Raw genomic sequence first — 19,428 nt, forward strand, 5'->3', positions numbered from 1 at the left:
ATCCGCAGACGGTTCAGGCGAGTTTCCATCCATTCTTTTAGTTCCTCACAATCTCCATGCAGTATTATTATTGGATCGCACGCGGTCTGGCCAGTCCCTGGCGGAGGACTAACTGAAGGTTGTTGTGAGTTGGTTGGTTGTGTGGTCCAGGCAGGGTACTTTGGTCTCTCTCCTCTATCTACTACTACTAGTATCCATCCCCCTCTCATGACCCTCCCTCTCTTTCGCTCTCCAACCAAATCTGGTGCTTTTTCGACTCCTTCTCTTCTCCCTCCTTCTCTCTCACTCGTCCTCACCCTCGCCCTCCCTTTCCCTTTTCTCTCTCTCTCCCTCCATCCTCTCTCTCCCTGCATTAGTCATGACCTAAGAGAGGTTGACTCTCCGCCTCGACTCCATATTCTTGATTCATTTCGTCCATTCGTTTGGTCCACTTTTATGTTGGATCTCGCCCAGTCTGTCGTTAGAGAAACTGCCCCCCTTCCACCACCATCATCGTCATAATAATAATCCTAATCCACTCTCCATTCCTCTTGGTCTTCTCCCTCGGCTTGGAGGCTGACTCCCTTGGGATCTCGTGATCCTTTCTGTCCCTCTCTCCTGCCTTCCTCATATTCCTCCTCCCTCAACCTCCTCTTCTTTGGGACTCGGTTGTCTTCTTTACTTTTTTGATTCTTCTATTTCCACTTGCGATCCATTCTTTCTAATTCATTCTTTCTTGCTTCTCGGTTCCATTCGTTCACCATGCTTCGAGCCCGACGATACCGGGTTCTCCTGGTGTTCGCAACCATCTTCGTGCTCGCCTTCATACATTTCGCCCGATCCCGAGAACAAGCACCGTCCGCCTGGAGTGCGCCGCCACCGGTCGATCGTCATCCCGCGTCTTTCTCTCCAGACCTCCCCGCTGCAGACCAAGTTGACCTCAAGGACTCTGCTCCAATAATTGCCCCTCCTTCCCCCCCGGCCCCCGAGAGTTTCGAGCAGCATTCCACCGAAGAAGCAACGGATCCTTCTACCGAAACTTTATCCGACGTCCGCCCATCGGTTTCCGCCGAGGTTCCCAAATCCTCGGACGATGCGTCGCCCAAAGACAATGGAAGTGAGGGCGAATCTGGTCCGCTCCAGACCAACGTGGGTTCTCAGGGCCAAGGGAAATCGGGAGTCGAGACTCCCGAAGCACCTTGGCCACATCCTCACTGGAAGAAAGTACCAGAACAATATCCTATTGCTTCTGAAGACTTTATCCGATTGCCAGTCGGCCAGTCCAAGACGCTCCCAAAGTTGCAGGCGGATTTTAAAGACGAATCGTCCGCCGACAAGATGAAGCGTTTACAAAGACTGTCAACCATCAAGTCCGAGTTTGAACATGCATGGACTGGTTACAAGACCTCCGCCATGGGCCACGATGAAGTCATGCCTCTGCGGGGTGGATATCGCGATCCTTTCAATGGCTGGGGAGCCACGCTTGTGGACGGTTTGGATACCCTTTGGCTCATGGGCCTGAAGGAGGAGTTCTCCATTGCGGTTGATTATATCAAGACGATTGACTTCACAACCTCCAAGAAGAAAGACATTCCGGTTTTCGAGACAACCATCCGTTACCTAGGAGGCTTGCTCGGTGCTTACGATATCTCGGGACATAAGCACGGTGTTCTTTTGGAGAAAGCTGTGGAGCTCGCAGAGGTTCTGATGGGCGCTTTCGACACGCCGAACCGGATGCCAACGCTGTTTTACAAATGGGCCCCGTAAGTTCAATTGCACCTAGATCGATTCTATGAGTTGTGCATGGCTGATATGTGTTTCATGCAGGGTTTATGCGGCGCAATCGCATCGTGGGGATAAGAAGGCCGTACTTGCGGAGCTCGGCTCTCTTTCCGTGGAATTCACCCGCCTGGCACAGTTGACAAAGGAAAATAAATACTACGATGCCATTGCACGCATTACGAACGAGCTTGACAAATTTCAGGACAACACTCAGTTCCCCGGCTTGTGGCCAATGAGAATTGACGCATCTGGGTGCAAGAAAACTCCGACTCACCTTGATCATGAGGCTCCTCGTGGCAATAAGCTAGGAGAGTCCCCGACAAGTGTTCTTCCGTCCAAAGCCCACCCAACTAAGCCTGCACCAACTGACGCTCAGAGCTACGCGGAGTTCCTGGAGCCCCGCGATACTAGATCGCTGCACGATGATGCCCAACCAGCTGAATACGGCGGTGTCTCTGCTCAAGGATATCCTAACTCAGAGAGTGAATACCGCGCTTCCTTCGAGCAGCAGGCATCTGACATCCAGTGCCATGACGGTTTGGCCGCTCCCGCCTCGGAAAGCGAGAAATACGGATTGGGCGCTTTGGCGGACTCGACATATGAGTATCTGCCCAAAGAATATATGCTCCTAGGTGGCCTGAACGAGCAGTATCGCACCATGTATGAAAAGGTCATCAAGGCAACGCGAGAGCGTCTTGTCTTCCAACCCATGATCAAGGGCGGCCGCGATGTCCGATTCTTGGGCACCGTCACCGTGCCAAAGCCTCCTGGCCGTACGAAGGTTACATACGATGGGGACCACCTGTCCTGCTTCGTGGGTGGCATGGTTGGTATTGGGGCCAAATTGTTTGGTATTGAAGGCGATCTAGACTTGGCCTACAAGCTGACTGACGCCTGCGTGTGGGCATATGAATCCACGAAGACCGGCATCATGCCGGAGCAATTTTCCTTGGTTCCTTGCAAGAAGGGAGAGAAGTGCGAATGGGACGAGGCGATCTACTACAAGGCTTTAGATCCCAACCTGGAGGAGCGCCTGGCTCGAGCAGCTGCGCGCAAGGAGGATAAAGACAAGAAAAAGTCGACCGAGGAGCCTGAGCCCGAGTCTCCCAACTCGATTAAGAAGTCTCACGCCAAACGGGAGCGCGGCAATTGGCATGTCGTTGCAACACCTAACGAAGATCTCCCGAGAAAGGAGGAAGTGGCGCCCGAAAACGTCGAGGAGGCCGAAGAAGAAAAGGTCCCCTCCCACGAGGAGTTTGCTGCCGCACGGATTCGGAACGAGCGGCTGCCACCCGGCGTCACGCGCCTCGTCAATCGCAAGTATATCTTGCGACCCGAGGCAATCGAGTCGGTTTTCATCATGTTCCGCCTCACCGGCGACAATTACTGGCGGGAGAAGGGCTGGGAGATGTTCGAGGCTGTCTCCAAGTACACGCGGACGGAGCTGGCCAATTCGGTCATCGAGGACGTGACTGTAGAGAATCCCAAGATGGTGGATGAGATGCAGTCCTTCTGGCTGGCGGAGACGCTGAAATACTTCTACCTCCTGTTCAGCGACCCGAGCGTCGTGAGTCTCGACGACTATGTGCTGTAAGTGATGAGATGACCAGACTGGGCAGAGGAAAGTGAAGGCTAACCAACCAACCCTGACCGCAGGAACACCGAAGCGCACCCGCTGAAGCGCCCGCAGTACTAATAATGGTTTTGTATGCATGTGCATGTGCAGTATACGTCTATATTGCTGTTTTTGATGCGTTGTTTGAAAAGTACAGATACCACGTCCCCGAGTACATGAGTTGATTGACCCTTCTTAATCCCCTTTTTCTCCACCTTCTGTGATGCTTTCCTGTTATTTCTCTAGCTGGCTTGGGAATACGAGGCTGATATATGGCGATCTGTAATACCCCGGCGACCGGGCTGGGGCATGATGTAGTATAGAGCAGTAGATGTAAACAATAATAACCGCGACCGAGGAAGCGCACGTCGGTTCACCTTGCCATTGAACTCATCCTGTAACTTTGCCTGGATCACATTTTCGGCCCTGCCAGCAGTTCACTGCAGACATGATCGCCCCCCCCCCCTCCCCCCGGCGGGTGCTGGCGAATGACGTACGAAAGCAAGCCCAAGGCTGGTGGACCGCCGCAACTCCCCCGCCGCCTGAGTTGGCCACTTCCATCCCCATTCCATCACTTCGTTCTTTTCGCTTTCTTCCTCCCCAGCACCCCCGCAGCACCAGCCTTGACTTTGCTTCCTCTTTCCTCCGGAGCACCCCCCTAGCTACTCAGCACGGGCGCAAGACGGGATGAGTGCAGGGACACGAACGGCCCGACGAGGACGACTGAGCTGTGGGAAATGGACTTTGAGGTCTCCCTGGAGAACGAGCAGCAATTTTGGGACGGTGAGTTCCGCGGAGCATCAAGCCCCCCATTTCCTTGTTGACAACTTGGTTTACCCCGCTTTGGATCAAATGTCATCTCCCTGGAGACTCCTAAACTAATCGCACGTGCATGTCTTCCGCTCGCAGAAATCCAAGATATCGTTTCCTCCCCTTGCTCCTCGGAAGACCACATCGACAATGCCCTCCGATCTTATCTGAGCCTGGCTACGAAGTATAAAGGTCCGTGGTGGATTATTGTCGACTACTTTCGCTTCCGTGCGCCAGGAAGGAACTGACAGAGGTGGTATAATCGATTAGATGATTATCTTCAATCCGAGTTGGATGTCACACGATGCTCGTATAAATTGCTGGCGTCGAATATCTTCGTCGCTCATACGGACTATGTTCGGAGGCAGATGCTCTATGGATTGCTGCAGGTATGCGACCAGGATGATCGTGTTGGTTCTTGTGGCTGACGATGTGGTGTGCCCATAGGATGACGACCCAGCAACTCTTCACCTGATCGGTTCATTTTTGCTCTTCGACGGTCAGCAGCATGATGTGACTTTTAGGATGATGAATGAGGAGGGCCTGTTTCCCCGGTTATTGGAGCTTTTGCAGGCCCGGAATAGAAAAGAGGAAGAGGGGGTTCCGGCTGGGCTGCATCGACTGCTGATGGATATAATGTACGAGATGTCGAGGATTCAGAGGATCAAAATTGAGGATCTGGGTGGGTCGGAGTGTCTTGCTGTTCATCCGGTCTGGGTTGTTGACTGTGTGTCTGGCAGTTCTCGTGGATGACGAATTCGTCAAGGGCCTCTTTGACATTATTGAGGACCTCTCCTACGATGTCAATGATCCTTATCATTATCCGGTGATTCGTGTTTTGGTGAGTGGATGTGTCTCCCATCCAATGGAATCTGCTAACATGCTTGACAGCTGGTTTTGAACGAGCAATTCATGATTTCGGCGCATGATCCGGTCGATGAAAATGCTCTCATGAATGGCTTGACGAACAAGATCATCAAGATCCTGTCGGTGCACGGCAATCTATACAAGACTTTCGGGGAGAATATCATCTTGTTGATCAATCGCGAAGGTAGCAGTTCCCAGTCGCAGTTTAGGTCAAAGACTAACGCATCGTAGCGGAAACGTCGCTCCAGCTTCTGACACTCAAACTCTTATACCTCATTTTCACTACCCCAAGCACCTACGAATACTTTTTCACAAACGACCTGCACGTCCTAGTCGATATTCTGATCCGAAATCTTCTGGACTTGCCTGAGGAAGCCTCCGCTCTCCGACACACTTACTTGCGCGTTCTTTATCCACTTCTGGCTCACACGCAGCTCAAAAACCCCCCATTCTACAAGCGGGGTGAACTCAAGCAAGTTCTCCGACTTCTCGTCCACGGCCAACTGTCTGATGGCGGCCCTGATCGTGAGAAGATCATGCACTTTGACGAGGTGGACGAGACGACGCGAAGACTGGTTCTTCGCTGCGCAACCGTCGAATGGTTACAGGACCCAGAGCCGGAGAAACTGTCCCACGATGACGATGCGGCGCCGGCATTCCCGGTCTCAGATGGTGTACCTCCCGACGTTGAATTCGGAGTTCCATTGGAGACTTCTCGGACCCTTTCACCCACCAGCACGGTGGACAGCTCGCCCGGGAACCTGTCGCCCACCAGACTGGACGGCCCAGGCTCCGGCTCATGCAATGTAGATGCACACCGCAAGCTCAGCCAAGCGCAACGGCTAGGCATGCACCTCGAGCCCGCGTCGTCGTCCTCCCTCAGTGTCCAAGAAGTAGCATCACAACACGTGAAGCCTGGTGTCATGACACCCAGCCGCAATGATGTCCGTGTGGCCACAGACAGCCCAACGAGCCCGTCAAAGGTGCCAGGCAAGCCCAAGATCAAGCCGCTCCCTCCAAGAACAAGACGTTGGCGCGGCAGGCGAGAGGACGAGCAGGCAGACAGGATCCCCGAAGACGCACAGTCCCAACATACGAGTCCCCTCATTCCACACGCATCAATAGTCGCCGTCAACCACGTCGAACGAGCATACTCCACCAACACAATACCACCGCCCGTTGCAGGTCACACACGCCGCTCTGCCTCCAACCCACCCCCAGCCGTTCCTCCACCCAGACGCTCAACAGTCCCTCACGTCCACGCAGGTCATCACATTATTCCTGTCACCAGCCACTGCACTCCGCTTACCAGCCCATCCCGACCTCCACAACAGCAGCATCACCACAGTGCCAGCTCTCCCAGTACACCAAGCGCCGTTCCGCCTTCCCAACCACCCACCAGCACTAGCGCCAGCACCCTTCATCCCCCAAAGCACGGGCAAAAACCGGAACCCCCTAAAACCCGCCGTCAAGGCCGCGCTAGACACGGTCCGACTGACGGCTCGGATAAATCCCCCCACACGCCAGACTCTCCAGCAGAGCATCTCGACAGCGACCAACAGCAGCAACAAAATGGCCACGCGGGCAGTGAAACCAAGTCCGATGCTACCGTGAGTGTGGAAGAAGCCTTGCAGAATGTTTCTCTCGGTGATTGAGGGTGGAGTGGTTGATATCATTCTAATTCACATAATTCGATCTGAAGTAGCATAGCATAACCACGTATTTAATCATCATCATCAATTGCATCAATACCAGCGTGTTTGTCACTACACATATTTCTCCTTCTTCATTAACATAGTTCATCCTTAATCATTGAATCTAATCTCCCTCCCGCTACCTAATAATCAACCACGGGTAACAATCTTATATGAACCCACCTCATCTCCCCTCCCCTTAATCAATCCACATCACTAAAGCCACATCTAGATACCTACCAAGTATCTGCATTCTACAGAGTATGGAATACCAACTTCAACTACGGAGCCGATCCACCACACCACCCCTTCCCTCTTCTCTCCCCTTTCCACATCTTGCCTCATTGATCTTCAAACTCAAGAACCCAACAATAATCATATCAATAATCACACACGCACAATTCAAAATCCCCTACAGCCTTCTTCCCTTCAACACTAAACTCTCTCTCGAATACCAACTCCCCAAAAATCACCCACCAGTTAACCATCTCAAAACCTAGGTAAGCAAGTAAGCAGGTAGGTAAGCAGGGCACGGAGATAACTAAACTAAACCAGACTAACCCCATTCTCGGAAGCCAGAAAACATCCACCCCACTAACCGAAATAAGTAATACTATCTGGAGCACACACAACCTAGGGAACGGGACGGGTGAAAAAATGGAGGAATTGGAGAGAGGACCGAGATCTATCTAGATCTAGGTATGTTCCGGGGTTTTGCTTCCGTACCGGTGGCGTATATACTAGGTAGGTAGGTACTAGGACTAGGCTAGTACGTAAGTACTAATGTGATGACGACGACGGCTGGGAGTAATTTACCAGATCGTGGAAATTTGACGCTAAGATGGTGTGGGTGGGTTTGAGGACTAGTAACTTTGTAGTACCTCTGTACTCTGTATACTGTATTGTAAGGGGTAATTGCAACGGCTTGTATGTATCATTGTATGTGTGTATGTATGTATGTACAAAGTGGGAAATACTTGAAAGGCATAGCCGCTGCATTCGATCATGGGTTGGGTGTAAGAATCATTGAGGTTGAGGGACTGGCATATATTCACAAGCTGCTGCGGTTGTTGGATTGTTGAAGACCAACATATTCATAACCATATGGCTCGGGCACATAGACAAAAGAACGTATCTAGTAGAAATATGTGGAGGACAAAGATCCAAGACACGATCACGGCCGGCGCGATCAAGCCAAAGCATATCTATGTATGGAATGTCAGAATGGAACCAGATCGCCCACCTAATCTACAAAGTGGAACAATGCTAGTCCCTAAGAAGTCAATGTTTCTCGATGCCCCAGTATTTCTCCGCTCCGTAGGTGCCGCTGGAGTCTTGCTTCCACTGGTCGTCAAAGGCTGTGAAAAGAACCAGTTGATCCGAGTCGGTGAAAGCCTGTTTCAGACTGGCCAGGGCCTTTTGCTGGTTTTCTGGAGACGGCACGGCCTTGCCATTGGGCTGACCGGCATGTGGCCATCCAGACTCTGTAATGAGCGTCTTCTTGTTATGGGCAGCTTTCGAGATCTGTGCGGCTTGGTTCTTGACATACTGACCGGCTTGGTCAGGGGTGTTGTTCGCGTCAAAGAAAGCATGGCAATTAGCAGCGCAGTAATCGGATACCACGCAAAGCTCGGGATGTTGCAGCATAACGGAGAATGTATCAACAGTCACCACGGAGCCTCTGTAGCCTACAGCACGAAGCCTTTTGCGCGCAGTATTCACTGCATTGACAACATCGGCAACCGAACTCTGACCCTTGTTGACCAGTTCGTTGCCAATGGTAATTGTGTGAAAGACAGACCAGTCCCCGGCCGCTGCCCCAGTAATATAGTCAAGACTGGCGGGGAAGTTCTGCAAGTTGAAGACACCAGCGAAAACCTTCAAATTGCGTTGTCGGGCTGCCGTGGTTACCTTTTTTGTCTGGTCACAGTCTACGCCGTAGATCCGTACAAACGCATATTGTGTCAGCCTATCCAGGTCTTTGTTGACTTGGTCTTGGGTCTTGCAAGTGCCATCATCATTGTACGGAGAGTACGAAATGCCAAAGAGACGATCATTGCCTGTTTGCGGGCGGTTGCTAGGCTCAGAAACCGGGAGGGCGGGAGAGAGTTGAAAAGGCACGTCGTCGTCGAGAATCGGCAACAAAGGTGGAAGACTCGTAGGCGACTAGTCTGATGTCAGCTGAATCTCGATCCGACGGCATCCTTTCTGACACTCACGTTGCTTCCAGTTGCAGTTGGGCCCTGGTTGCTGTCCGCAGCATTGCTGGCAAGAACATGTCCATCCTGGTCCACCCAAACGATCACATTGGCAGCTTCTGTGTCACTCGAAGTAGCAAGATCGCGCCTGTCGGCATGGTTGTCTGCATCTTCTCAGTCGATCAGTTAAGGACCAGGCACCGTTACAACCCTACTGGAGTCATACCATAAGGAAGTGCGTTGGCAACATAGCTGAACAGCAGAACAGCAACAAGTTGTATGAGACGCTTCATTGTGGGTGAAATGCGGACTTGTTGTTACTGCACCTGTGAAACTCGACACCAAGACAAAGCACTTGGAGTACCAGGAAGGATCGATCAGGCAAAGCTGTGAGAGACAAATTGGTGGAAACCTGCTCAACGAACTTCCAGCCTGTCGAGGTGCCTCCCAGAGATTCACTCCTGTTGCGACTCTGCCGTGTTGTTGGGCATAGTGAAGAAACTCCCTGTCCTTCATTCTGCGGCACTATTTGTGAAGTCCAGGGAGTGCCGCTATTCTGCTTCTAGACAAGGAAGTGTTCAAATGGGCTAGGACTCGGTGGAATGTGAATCTCATACCTGAGTAGACCCCTTGGTCTCGAGAATGCGCCACGAGCTCAACCAAATCGTTCGCCACACAGGCTTAGAAGACACTGACTCGACAAGCCACCCGGAGAGTAAATAGTGGCCCCTGAGCCCTGTCTTGTCTCGAACTGTCAAGGAAGCAGATATCCCTGTATATCCCTGCCTTTGCGGACAACACTTAGAGCGCAACGTGCGCCACGGAAAACAATTGAACGAAAACACCAATTAATATTATAGAAATGTAAGGTCTAATAATGTCCACTGTGCACGCGAAGAAAATAGGGCTGAACTGGGCAAATAAAAATATCTGCGTAATAATAGAGGCCTGAGGCCTCGACCAACCCCATATTGGCCCTCTGAAGGAAGTATTTGGGTCGCACCAGTCCACAATGCAATATGTTATACAAGAAGGTGTGTAAGGGGGTGTGTTATCACTGATGGAGGGCTAAAGGGCGTGACAGAATAGAATAGGGCAACAGGCGTATCATTGGAGCATTAATGTTCATGGCCACTTCCCATATATGGCCGAAGAGTGTAGTAAGAAAGGCGACTGGGAGAAGGAAAGAGAACTCTTTTTACTTCCGCTTGCTGAGGACTTTCGTGATCGCGTGACGGATGGTGGTTCCTGCCTTTTCGATCTCCTTTCTCGTCAATCCGATTGTCACGCAGACCTTCAAGGCAGGGGGAACAATCTGCTTCGGCTCGAAGTTATCCTGGAGAGTCTTCAGGCGGCTGATGAGAACGCCATTTGCGAGACACTGTAAACCAACAGTCAGCTACTTTTTATGGCATAAAGATCCGGACTGAGAAAGACAGGCACTTACCTCATCGACTATATCTTGCAGCAGGAATTGCTGGTCGTCAAGGGACAGCTTCTTCGCAGCCACCACCTCAGGCTTGAGGACCAGAATCATCATGGGGTTCTCGGGGGCACTGGTACAGTAAACCCAATCACTACGAGGATCCAGCTGAGCCCACATGGCCTTGGTATACTCCCGCAGCTGTGCCACGGTCTCGGGACCGTTCTGGAGGAGGTTGATCGTCGCACTAGCAGTGGTAGACAAAAGAGCGGGGAGTGCCGCAGAGAAAGTGTATGCAGCAGCAGAGATACGCTGGTGGTGGACGATCTCCTCCGACCCAGCGCAAAAGCCTCCTCCTGCAATCAGGGGACCGGCCAGCGAGCCCACAATCATGTCCACCTCCGCCGCATCGACATTCTGGTGCTCAGTCACACCACGGCCAGTTCGCCCGAGGACGCCGAAAGACCAAGTCTCGTCGAGAATCAACCGGAATTTGTACTTGAGCTTGAGCTCGATCTTTATATCCAGTCAGCTTATGTCACCTCGGCAAAACCAGATAGGAGAAGACACGTACAATCTTGGGCAAATCAACCATGTCACCGTAGGATTCAAACAGACCCTCGGTAATGATGAACCGTCTTGTGAGTGGCTTCCTCGCTTGTTCCTTGGTGACCTTCGCAAGGACTCTCTCCAAGTCTTCCATATCATTATGCTCGTACCACCGAACGATGCTGCGGGAGATCTGGATACCCTTGCGAATCGCAAAGCTCACACCCTTGTCCGCAACAATGATATCACCACGCTTCGAGAACGCAGGAATAACACTGGAGATCGTCGAAAATGCCTGCGCATAGATAATGCAGGATGCGGTACCGAGGAAAGAGGCGACATCAGCCTCCGTCTTCATATGAACATCTTGAGTACCATAGAAACCGCGGGGGCCGCAAGGACCGACTCCATAGTTACGGAGAGTCTGAATTGCCTTTTCCTTGAGGGACTCATTCGTGTTGAAGTTGTAATAGTTGTAGGAACCGAGATTAGCGACCGTCCGACCGTTACTCAACTTCGACTTGGGTCCTACGGGGCTACAGGTCACCAATTATTGATTAGCACGCATTCTTGGAGGGGAACAGATCGCAGCAAAGTATACCCAACGATAACCGTCCGCTTGTCAACTTCCATTGCTTCCAGAGGACTGGGCTTTCCCACCAGTGGCTCTGGTGTCCACTCATCTACCAGGTCATCAACCTCATCCTCTGAGAGTTGGACCACGCCAGGTTTGGTCGAATATTTCGGAGCGAGAAGGTAGCGGACCGCAAAGAGGAAAAGAAAGAGCTCAACAGCCGAGCGAATAGGGTCGTTCTGGTAACTAGACTTGACATAACGAAGAAAGATCGCTGAACCGGGGAGACGATGAAACAGGTCTGCAAGCTCATGGAGGTGCTCCGAAAGGAGACGCTGAGTCTCTTGGATATCCATGATAGAAGAAAGTCCACTCAGCGCTCGCGGCGCAAGAACCTGAAAAAGAAATCGGTGAGGAAACCTCTATATTCGAATCAATAGCATCAATCAGCACCAGGCAACAGGGAGGACGGCGGCATGACCGGAGGATCGAAGCGACGCGGCAAGTCCAACTTCCGGGATGGGCGCGGCCCCGGCACGTGACTGGGGCTGGCTCCTTGCAGAGCGGCAGCCTCCGATGAAGAAATACTAGTAATGGTACATTATTGTACTATTCGTGTGAGATTACGAACTGGATGGTTATCCTGGCGGGGCTCAATTTACGACTGGCACTGGACACCGGGCGCATGATATCGGGATCAACAGATAAGCTCTCAAGGCACTTTGAATTAATAGTCAACGGGAGGACTACAGGCAAAGGGCCCTTCTAGGAAACACAGACAAGGAAATTGATGGCAGGCGGATGCAATGAGGCGATACAAGAAAAGCTGGCAAGTCTAGTGACCGTACATAAAGGACTGGCAAACACCGACGATACAAAACAATTGGAAAGAAATTGAACCCATTAATGTTGGCAACTGAAGGAGCATACACGCAGAGTTTCATTCAAGAAAAAAAAAAGTATGAAGAAACGAGAAAAAATAGGCAAATGTATGAGACTCGGCAGCGACTTCAAGACGCTGGTTACTTTATACAGCTCGTTTCCACGTTCCATTTCCGAAAAAAAGAAAGACAGGTAAGATTTATCGAAAAACAATTTGGGACAAGATTAACCTCTAAGAAGATGCAGACGCTGCGGACGGGGTCCAGGCGGAGTAACCGACTGGAAGACCATTACCAGTGTAACTGGAAATGGTATCGTTGTTATCCGTATCCAGGGGCTGCAAGAGGTTCATCGGGATGCTGCTCGTGAAGGTGATACCTTCGTCACGGGCAACCAAGGGTGCGATGAGAAGGATGAGGAAGAGGAACAGCATGGTAAAGTACAAGATCGCAAAACGAACAACTCTTCTCTTGCGGAGCTTGGACTGCTTCAGAGAGTAGATCGGAGGACGGATTTGACGACTAGTCGAACATTAGCAAATGAAGCCACGGGAAGTTTAGATATATGATGGCTGAACTTACCTCGGCCGCAGCCAGAAGAGAATAACGGAGTGGAACTTGTCAACGTAAGGCATGCAGAGAGCAGGCAGCATGATGAAGAGGAGGAGGTGACCCAGGACAAAATCGCCAGAGAAGTATCCCAGCTCCGTAATCTTACACAGGAACTCTCTGCCAGGCTGGGAAAGCGTGTGCCAGCCCATGCTGTACCATTTTCCGGTCCACCATGCAATGTTCGACTGATCATGCTTGAATTCTCTGGTCAGGGCGAGGGAAATGATGAGCTTGTAGATGAACCGTTGGATGGCAGCTGCAGCAATCATTCCCAAGACCATACGGGGCCATGACCAGCTCTCAAGGAAGAACATGACTTCGAAGATAACGAGCAGAATGATGACCGCGATGGCGTGTGCGATGGCGGCGAGGACGGCACCGAATTTCTTGCAGCACATGCTGAAGATAGGTCCCATACAACAAGCCATGGCGAAGAACATCATAGAAACACCGGCGTTGATGGCGATAGGTCCAAACGCGACAATGGCAATCCGAACAACGGCGTTCGAGGCGCGAGCGTTGTCATTGGAGATACCAGTTCTCGAATTGATGTAGAGATAAGGAACCAGACTGACACCAACTTGGATGAGAGGGATGAAGATCTCACTGACGAAGATGTTGGTAAAGCGAGCTCTAGGGACATCACCAGACCCCTTCTCCGACGGAACACCGAGAAGCTTGCGCTTGTAACCAGTGAGACGAGTACGAGACAAGCGGCAGAAGGCGATCCAGGACGAGGCGTGGGAGCGCGAGTTACCACGTGAGAGCCATCTGATGTAATCGCGGTAGTCGATGAAGAAATCGTGCCACGCGAACTGGTGAGGGTTGAAGAGGAATGGGGAGATGCAAAGAGCGAGCAATGAAACCCAGAACCAGATCAGAGCGGCCGTCCAGACAGTGGATGTCGCGAAGAGCAGCATGAGCAGTGAGCGAGCACCGGCATAGATAGAGGGTCCAGCGAAACGAGAGTACAGGACGCCGAACGGAATACGAGCTGTCGCAAAACCACGTCCAGTACCAATGTAACGAGCACCACCGAAAGAAAGGTTCTGGTGGACGGCGTTGGCATAGATCTGACAGACGAACACCTCGAACATGAAGGAGAAGGAACCGAAGTGCTTGGCCAAACGGGTGGCCATGCGCCAGAGACCTCTCTCGGTCAATTCCTGGACAGCCAAAGGCACGAAGGAGATGAAGAAGACGATGAAAATGGAGATGATACAGCGGTTGACCCAGTTGATGATCGGTGTAAGATCAGCACAGTACGTGGGGCGGAGAGGATCGGTGATGGGCAAGTTCGAGTTGTAGCGGCAGGTAATGGTCTCATGCTTCAAGGCACCAAGGTTGATCAGGACAATCATGAACATCTGCACAGACAACATAATGAACATGTTGTTAAGATGGAAACCAGGGTGAGCATAGTAGAAAGACAGGAAGCGATCCAGGGGCAGCTGTGTTCCGAGATAGTAGTATTCTCTTGACAGCATCTGCTCACCCATACCAGTACCGATCTTGGTGGTGAAGTTCAGAATGGAACCGAAACCCAAATCACGACCCTTGCCGCACTGGAAGTATTCACAATGCTTGATGCGTCCACCACGGCACAGGGCAGTCATACCGGCATAAATATCCTCGTTCAGGTGCAGACCCTTCTGAGCCTTGGAGATACCACCACGCGTGGTCATGAAGATACCGTTGAGGAAATCAGGGTGACCATAATGCAGTTTTCCGCCGATCTGGGCAAGAGTTCGAGCGAACAAAGTACCGAATGTCTGTTCCTTACTGGCAGCAACGTCACCGAGAACACCAACATTCTCAGAGAAAATGTATTCACGGGCACCGAGAATGGCGACAGGGGGCAACGCATCAGAGGCAATACCGGGCGTGTAAGGGGAAACGTTGTCAGTGGTGAGTTCCTCAAACTCGGCGAGAACGCTGCGGATCTTCAGGCACTCTTCCAGGTAGTTGTCCTGGTTAGCGTCAATGACCTGGATGTATTCACCACGGTAGAAGATGATCGAGTGGTTCTGGTTGTCCGACTTGCCGTCACCCAGAATAGGGTTTCCGGAGAGCTGGATTCTGAATTTAGGCTTGCGCATTCCGTTGTCAAGAAGCTCACAGTGACCATCAATCAAGGCCGAGTACAGGCGAGGCTCCTCACCCTCTTCGGTTGGCGGTTCCTCGTCAAGGTAAGCGATCTGAAGGTCAGGGTAGGCGCGGAGAAGGAACTCGGTGTTTTCACGCTCCTCCTTGTTGAACTTGGCATAACGCTGCATGGACACGCAGATCTTGAACTTGCGACGCGCCATTCTCTCCAGTTCACGTTCCAGCTTCTCAGAGTTACCACCGAACATCTGAACGACTTCCGGGTTTTCCACGCGGTAAAGCAGCTTGATCGCCCGGCTGTAGTTCATGAAACCAGAGATTGTTCTGTAGAGGGTCTGAGACCGGAGGGAAGACCAGATACGGGTACGCAGGGTGTATTCGGGAGCAGCAGACTTGAAACCAATGCAGTAGAAAGGAAGATCGTCGATCTTGCTCTTCTGGGCATCCTTCTCGTTCTTCTCATTTTCGCCGTTGAATTGCGAGGTCTCATCAGCCAGAATCTTGGTATCCTTGACGAAGCAATCCCACTCGTGGGGGTGGAGCTGCTTGAGGTACTCCAGGAGGGTAACACGAGAATAGGGCTCATCTTCACGGATAATTTCACGCAGCGAAAGAAGGATCTTCTCACTGTAGTGGGGGATGAGAACGGTGAAGGTGGGCATGTTGTCAACCGGAAGGGGTTCAGGCATGGGAGTAGCGACAGATTGGGCGAAGAAAGAGATACGACGCTCAGCCTCACTTCCGGCAGGGAAGAATTCGGTCTTGAAGGACTGATCTTCCTGAGAAACGAAGAAGGTAGGAGCACGTAGAGTTCGCTTGCCCTCCTGTTCCGAGGGGACCTGGTGATACAGCAACTTCTGCACGTGGTCGATGGCCAGCAGATGCTCACGGTACATGGAGATGATGATGGCATTCCAGACCTGCGAAATAAGGACCTTGGGCTTGTACTTGATCTCCATGTCGGTGGTGGCGAGGACCTTCGAGTAGATACGCTTAGGTAGGCGAGAGAAAATGTTTCTCCACGGGGACCAGATCGAGACACCAAGGTAGAAGGACCGGGCCACCGAGAAGATGGTGTTGCAAATGACGTACCACAGATAACTATCGAGGAAGAAGAGGGTCAAGTCCATGAACATCATCAGACCGAGAAGAATCTGGGGCTGGACGTGGCAGAGAACGTTCGGGATGTAGGTGACTCCAGCGCACTGGTGGATCCGCATTGGCGAGAGAATGCGCATGGGATCCTTCAAGGACAGGGTCAGGAAGAAGTAAGACTCGACCAGCTTTGCACCGAAAACACAGATCCAAAGACCATAGGACATCCACATATCGTTGCCTTGCAGGCGAGGGTAACTCGCAGTAAACGTCTGGCTGGCAACGTATTGACGGCCATGCTTCTTCAAGTAACTGCCGAACAAGCCTCCAAGGGGCATGACGGAGAAGAAGAAGAACGTGAACAGGGCGATGAAGAAGTGGATGATACCGATGATGAGACAAATTGTCTCAGTCAGCTTGCTCCCGAATCCGAAAACAACCACACCGGGGGCAAGATTGACGATGAATACCACGATAAGGAACAGAAGACGCTTGCTGAGATGCTGAGCACCTGCCCACCGGCGAGGAACATACATCCACTCACACAGCGTGGCGCAGATTTGAATGAAACTGACGAGAGCACCACCAAAACCAACAGCAGACCAGTACTTCGAACCGGCCGGATGGTTGTCGAGCTGCTGCTGGTAGTTGTGGACGTACAGGGTCGGGGCGTTGTAAGCAGTGAAGAACCAGAAAGCACCAAGGTGAATGACCCAGATACGGTTGAAGTTGGTGACCATGTGGAACCATGACCGCGTCTCTCTGTATGTCTTGAAGAAAGCTTTCTTCCAGTCGACGTCCTTCAACTTGGTCCATCTCTCAGCTGTGGGGACGTCAACCAGGCGGGTCTTGTCCTCCAGCGCAATGCGTTCGATGCCCTCAGGGTACCAGAAGAGCTGGTTCATATCATCGTATCCAATGATCTTGTCGTGGTCACGCTCACGGCGGACGTACTTTCCATCCGAGATTTCATAACCTTGATCACGGCAATACTGGTAGAGAGGCGTGATGATCTCATTCAGATAAGTGAATTCCTCCACTGGCTCTACCCGGCTCTGACACTCGGGGGATGTGTAGAAATCGTCTGCGCACTTGAAGATGAAACAGATGCACTCGGGCATGTACCGAACTTGATTGGCCTCACCCCAGCACAGCATGTATAGTGCCAATTGGCGGATACGATCATGGGGAGACATGCGGTTCATACGAGTCTTCCATCTGTACACAGCGGCTTCCAGGCTGTTATCACCTTCCAATGCCTCGAGATTCTCCTCGACGTTTTCGGGGTTCTGTTGTGCTGCTGCCTTGGCCGCCGCGCGGGCTTTCCGGGTCTTTCGGTCTGCTTTGCCCAGCTTCATGTTGGCGAATCCCACGGCATCGTCCAAGTCCAGGTGGGCGGCAAAGTACCAACGGCGATAGTTGGCATTGTCACCACCGATATAGTCGGCGTGCAGGGACAAGAGTGCTTGGTTGGGCGTCATTCTGGAAGCTCGGGAATCCAACTGTGTCATTAGATGGTCATACATGTTGCGCATGCTGTCCCTCTGGAAACCGAATTTGTTCACCAAGTCGATGAAGATATCTTCAATTTCCTCCTTGGAAACAGGGACCTGGCCATCCGATGCCCAAGCCGGGTAAGGCTCGCGGGAACGCTGCCCACCAGGAAGGGCATTTCCGTAGTCCATGCCATATACCGGGGTAGAGGCCCCGGAGGATCGGTTGGCGCCATAGGAGACTTGCGAAGATGGCGGGCGGTAGCCGTTGTATCCACGACCAGCGTACTGACTGTCGGCATAGCTGTTGTAACGTTCGTCCCCGCGACCGTAGTAATCCATATCAGCGGCTCGCGCAGTTTCCGACCTCATGGTGAAATCACTAAAAGTCTCCGAATCCTCCTCTGAATCACCTTGGCGTCTTCCCCGGTTTCCGCCATTTCCTTGATCATAGTACTGGTCACCATAGTACTCATCCTGGTGGCCGGCATCGTAGTAGCCACCTTCTTGGTTGTATGCCTGGCCCCCTTCTGCATTGTAATAGTTGTTGTCACTTCAGGAAATATGTCAATAATCATCATCTAGTCAGTTTGTTCGCAACGGAGAACATACCCTCTATCGTAATAGCTATCACCGTAGTCATTATGATCGTAATAAGCCTGGCCGTGTTCGTCCTGGTAGTACGAATCGCCATGCTCCTGTTGGCCGTAGCCTTCATCGTAATGCCCTGCTGGATAGCCTGACATCTTGGATAGCCACAATCACCAAACCTTTTAAGTAGCTTCTTGAAAAATCATGAGCCTCTGGATTGCCTGACACAAAGGGGGGCCGTTGGTATGCAGGGTCCTGCAACTTACATCAACAGTGGCCCATTAAAAATTACTCTGATCCGTTTCCAGTGATAGAAGCATAAGCTGATGGCGGTTCTGGCGCAATGGATAGGTTGAGGTAGAGGCGTGTCGAAATGGACTTTTTGGCACAGCGATTGTTCCTGTAGGCACCAGTCCCGGGGGCTGTTCAGCGATGATAACTAATCAAATTCTCTATCGAAACGATCGTTTTGCTTTTGCTCGTTGATTCGACTCGAGGGCGGGGCCGGTTGGTCGTCACTTGAGGTCGTTTGTTGAACGAATGGAAGGGTGAAGTGAAGTAATGAACAAAACACGACTAAGGGGGCGAATGAAAAGCGTCCCGACAGCCGCAGGCCGAACCTGTCTCAGCCAAGAAGAACCTCCCTCTTCTTTCCTCAAACGAAAGCAAGAAAGAAGGAAGGGAGGAGGGTCGCTAGCGGTGCAGAAGTGATGGCGGTACGAAGGGTAAAAAAAAAAAAGAGCGAACGGAAATCCAAAGAAAAAGAGGTCGAAGATCCAAAGAACGAAAGAAGGAAGGAACTAAGAGACGGACGGGGAGGGAGGAGGAGGCTTGAGTTGGACGGTAGTGGTGAAAAGGGAATTGATTGCCCACCCAAGCAGGGAAGAGATAGTACTGGCGCTTCTCCTAGTACCTGGGAAGGGGGGGCCGGTGGTTATTTTGGGATCTGGATCTGCTAATTTACTGCGCGCCAGTCCGTACCTGTATGCGATACCCAGCACTCCTAAAAGGGCCCGGGAAGTGTAAATATGGTAAGCAGCCGGGCCCCGCGAGCCTATCAGCGCCCCCGGCAGCCCCCGATTCACCCTCCATCCCACCTGCACCAGCGGGAAATATCGTATTACCGCACGCAGTACCAAACGCGCGTATCGTTACCCAC

The 19,428-nt window shown here is 51.8% G+C and overlaps 5 protein-coding genes across 5 annotated transcripts; 2 read left to right on the plus strand and 3 right to left on the minus strand.

Moving 5' to 3' along the window:
• Positions 1 to 529: 529 nt before the first annotated feature.
• Positions 530 to 3,457, plus strand: BO94DRAFT_609590 (class I alpha-mannosidase 1A; the record flags this gene model as incomplete). Its single annotated transcript, XM_025616584.1, has 3 exons — positions 530 to 1,742; positions 1,807 to 3,351; positions 3,418 to 3,457. The coding sequence occupies exons 1-3, from the start codon at positions 742 to 744 to the stop codon at positions 3,455 to 3,457; spliced, it is 2,586 nt and encodes an 861-aa protein (XP_025471149.1). The 5' UTR covers positions 530 to 741.
• Positions 3,458 to 4,113: 656 nt separating this feature from the next.
• BO94DRAFT_458039 (uncharacterized protein) lies at positions 4,114 to 6,708 on the plus strand (the record flags this gene model as incomplete). Its single annotated transcript, XM_025607773.1, has 7 exons — positions 4,114 to 4,159; positions 4,286 to 4,385; positions 4,440 to 4,575; positions 4,634 to 4,868; positions 4,927 to 5,027; positions 5,078 to 5,237; positions 5,285 to 6,708. The coding sequence occupies 7 exons, from the start codon at positions 4,114 to 4,116 to the stop codon at positions 6,706 to 6,708; spliced, it is 2,202 nt and encodes a 733-aa protein (XP_025471150.1).
• A 1,320-nt stretch (positions 6,709 to 8,028) lies between these two features.
• On the minus strand, positions 8,029 to 9,238 carry scw4 (putative cell wall glucanase (Scw4); the record flags this gene model as incomplete). The annotated part of the gene is made up of 3 exons (XM_025607763.1): positions 8,029 to 8,913; positions 8,967 to 9,115; positions 9,172 to 9,238. The coding sequence occupies 3 exons, from the start codon at positions 9,236 to 9,238 to the stop codon at positions 8,029 to 8,031; spliced, it is 1,101 nt and encodes a 366-aa protein (XP_025471151.1).
• Positions 9,239 to 10,143: 905 nt separating this feature from the next.
• lcbA (serine C-palmitoyltransferase subunit lcbA) lies at positions 10,144 to 11,847 on the minus strand (the record flags this gene model as incomplete). Its single annotated transcript, XM_025615431.1, has 4 exons — positions 10,144 to 10,326; positions 10,393 to 10,884; positions 10,943 to 11,453; positions 11,519 to 11,847. 4 exons carry the CDS (start codon positions 11,845 to 11,847, stop codon positions 10,144 to 10,146), a joined length of 1,515 nt encoding a protein of 504 aa, XP_025471152.1.
• Positions 11,848 to 12,846: 999 nt separating this feature from the next.
• On the minus strand, positions 12,847 to 18,731 carry BO94DRAFT_272623 (1,3-beta-glucan synthase). Its single transcript, XM_025606573.1, has 3 exons — positions 18,536 to 18,731; positions 18,291 to 18,459; positions 12,847 to 18,231 (listed from the first exon to the last, which is right to left on the minus strand). Exons 2-3 carry the CDS (start codon positions 18,422 to 18,424, stop codon positions 12,951 to 12,953), a joined length of 5,415 nt encoding a protein of 1,804 aa, XP_025471153.1. The 5' UTR covers positions 18,425 to 18,459; positions 18,536 to 18,731; the 3' UTR covers positions 12,847 to 12,950.
• Between the last annotated feature and the right edge of the window lie 697 nt (positions 18,732 to 19,428).

Source organism: Aspergillus sclerotioniger (assembly GCF_003184525.1).
Source record: "Aspergillus sclerotioniger CBS 115572 chromosome Unknown BO94scaffold_4, whole genome shotgun sequence".
Taxonomy (NCBI): Eukaryota; Fungi; Ascomycota; class Eurotiomycetes; order Eurotiales; family Aspergillaceae; genus Aspergillus; species Aspergillus sclerotioniger.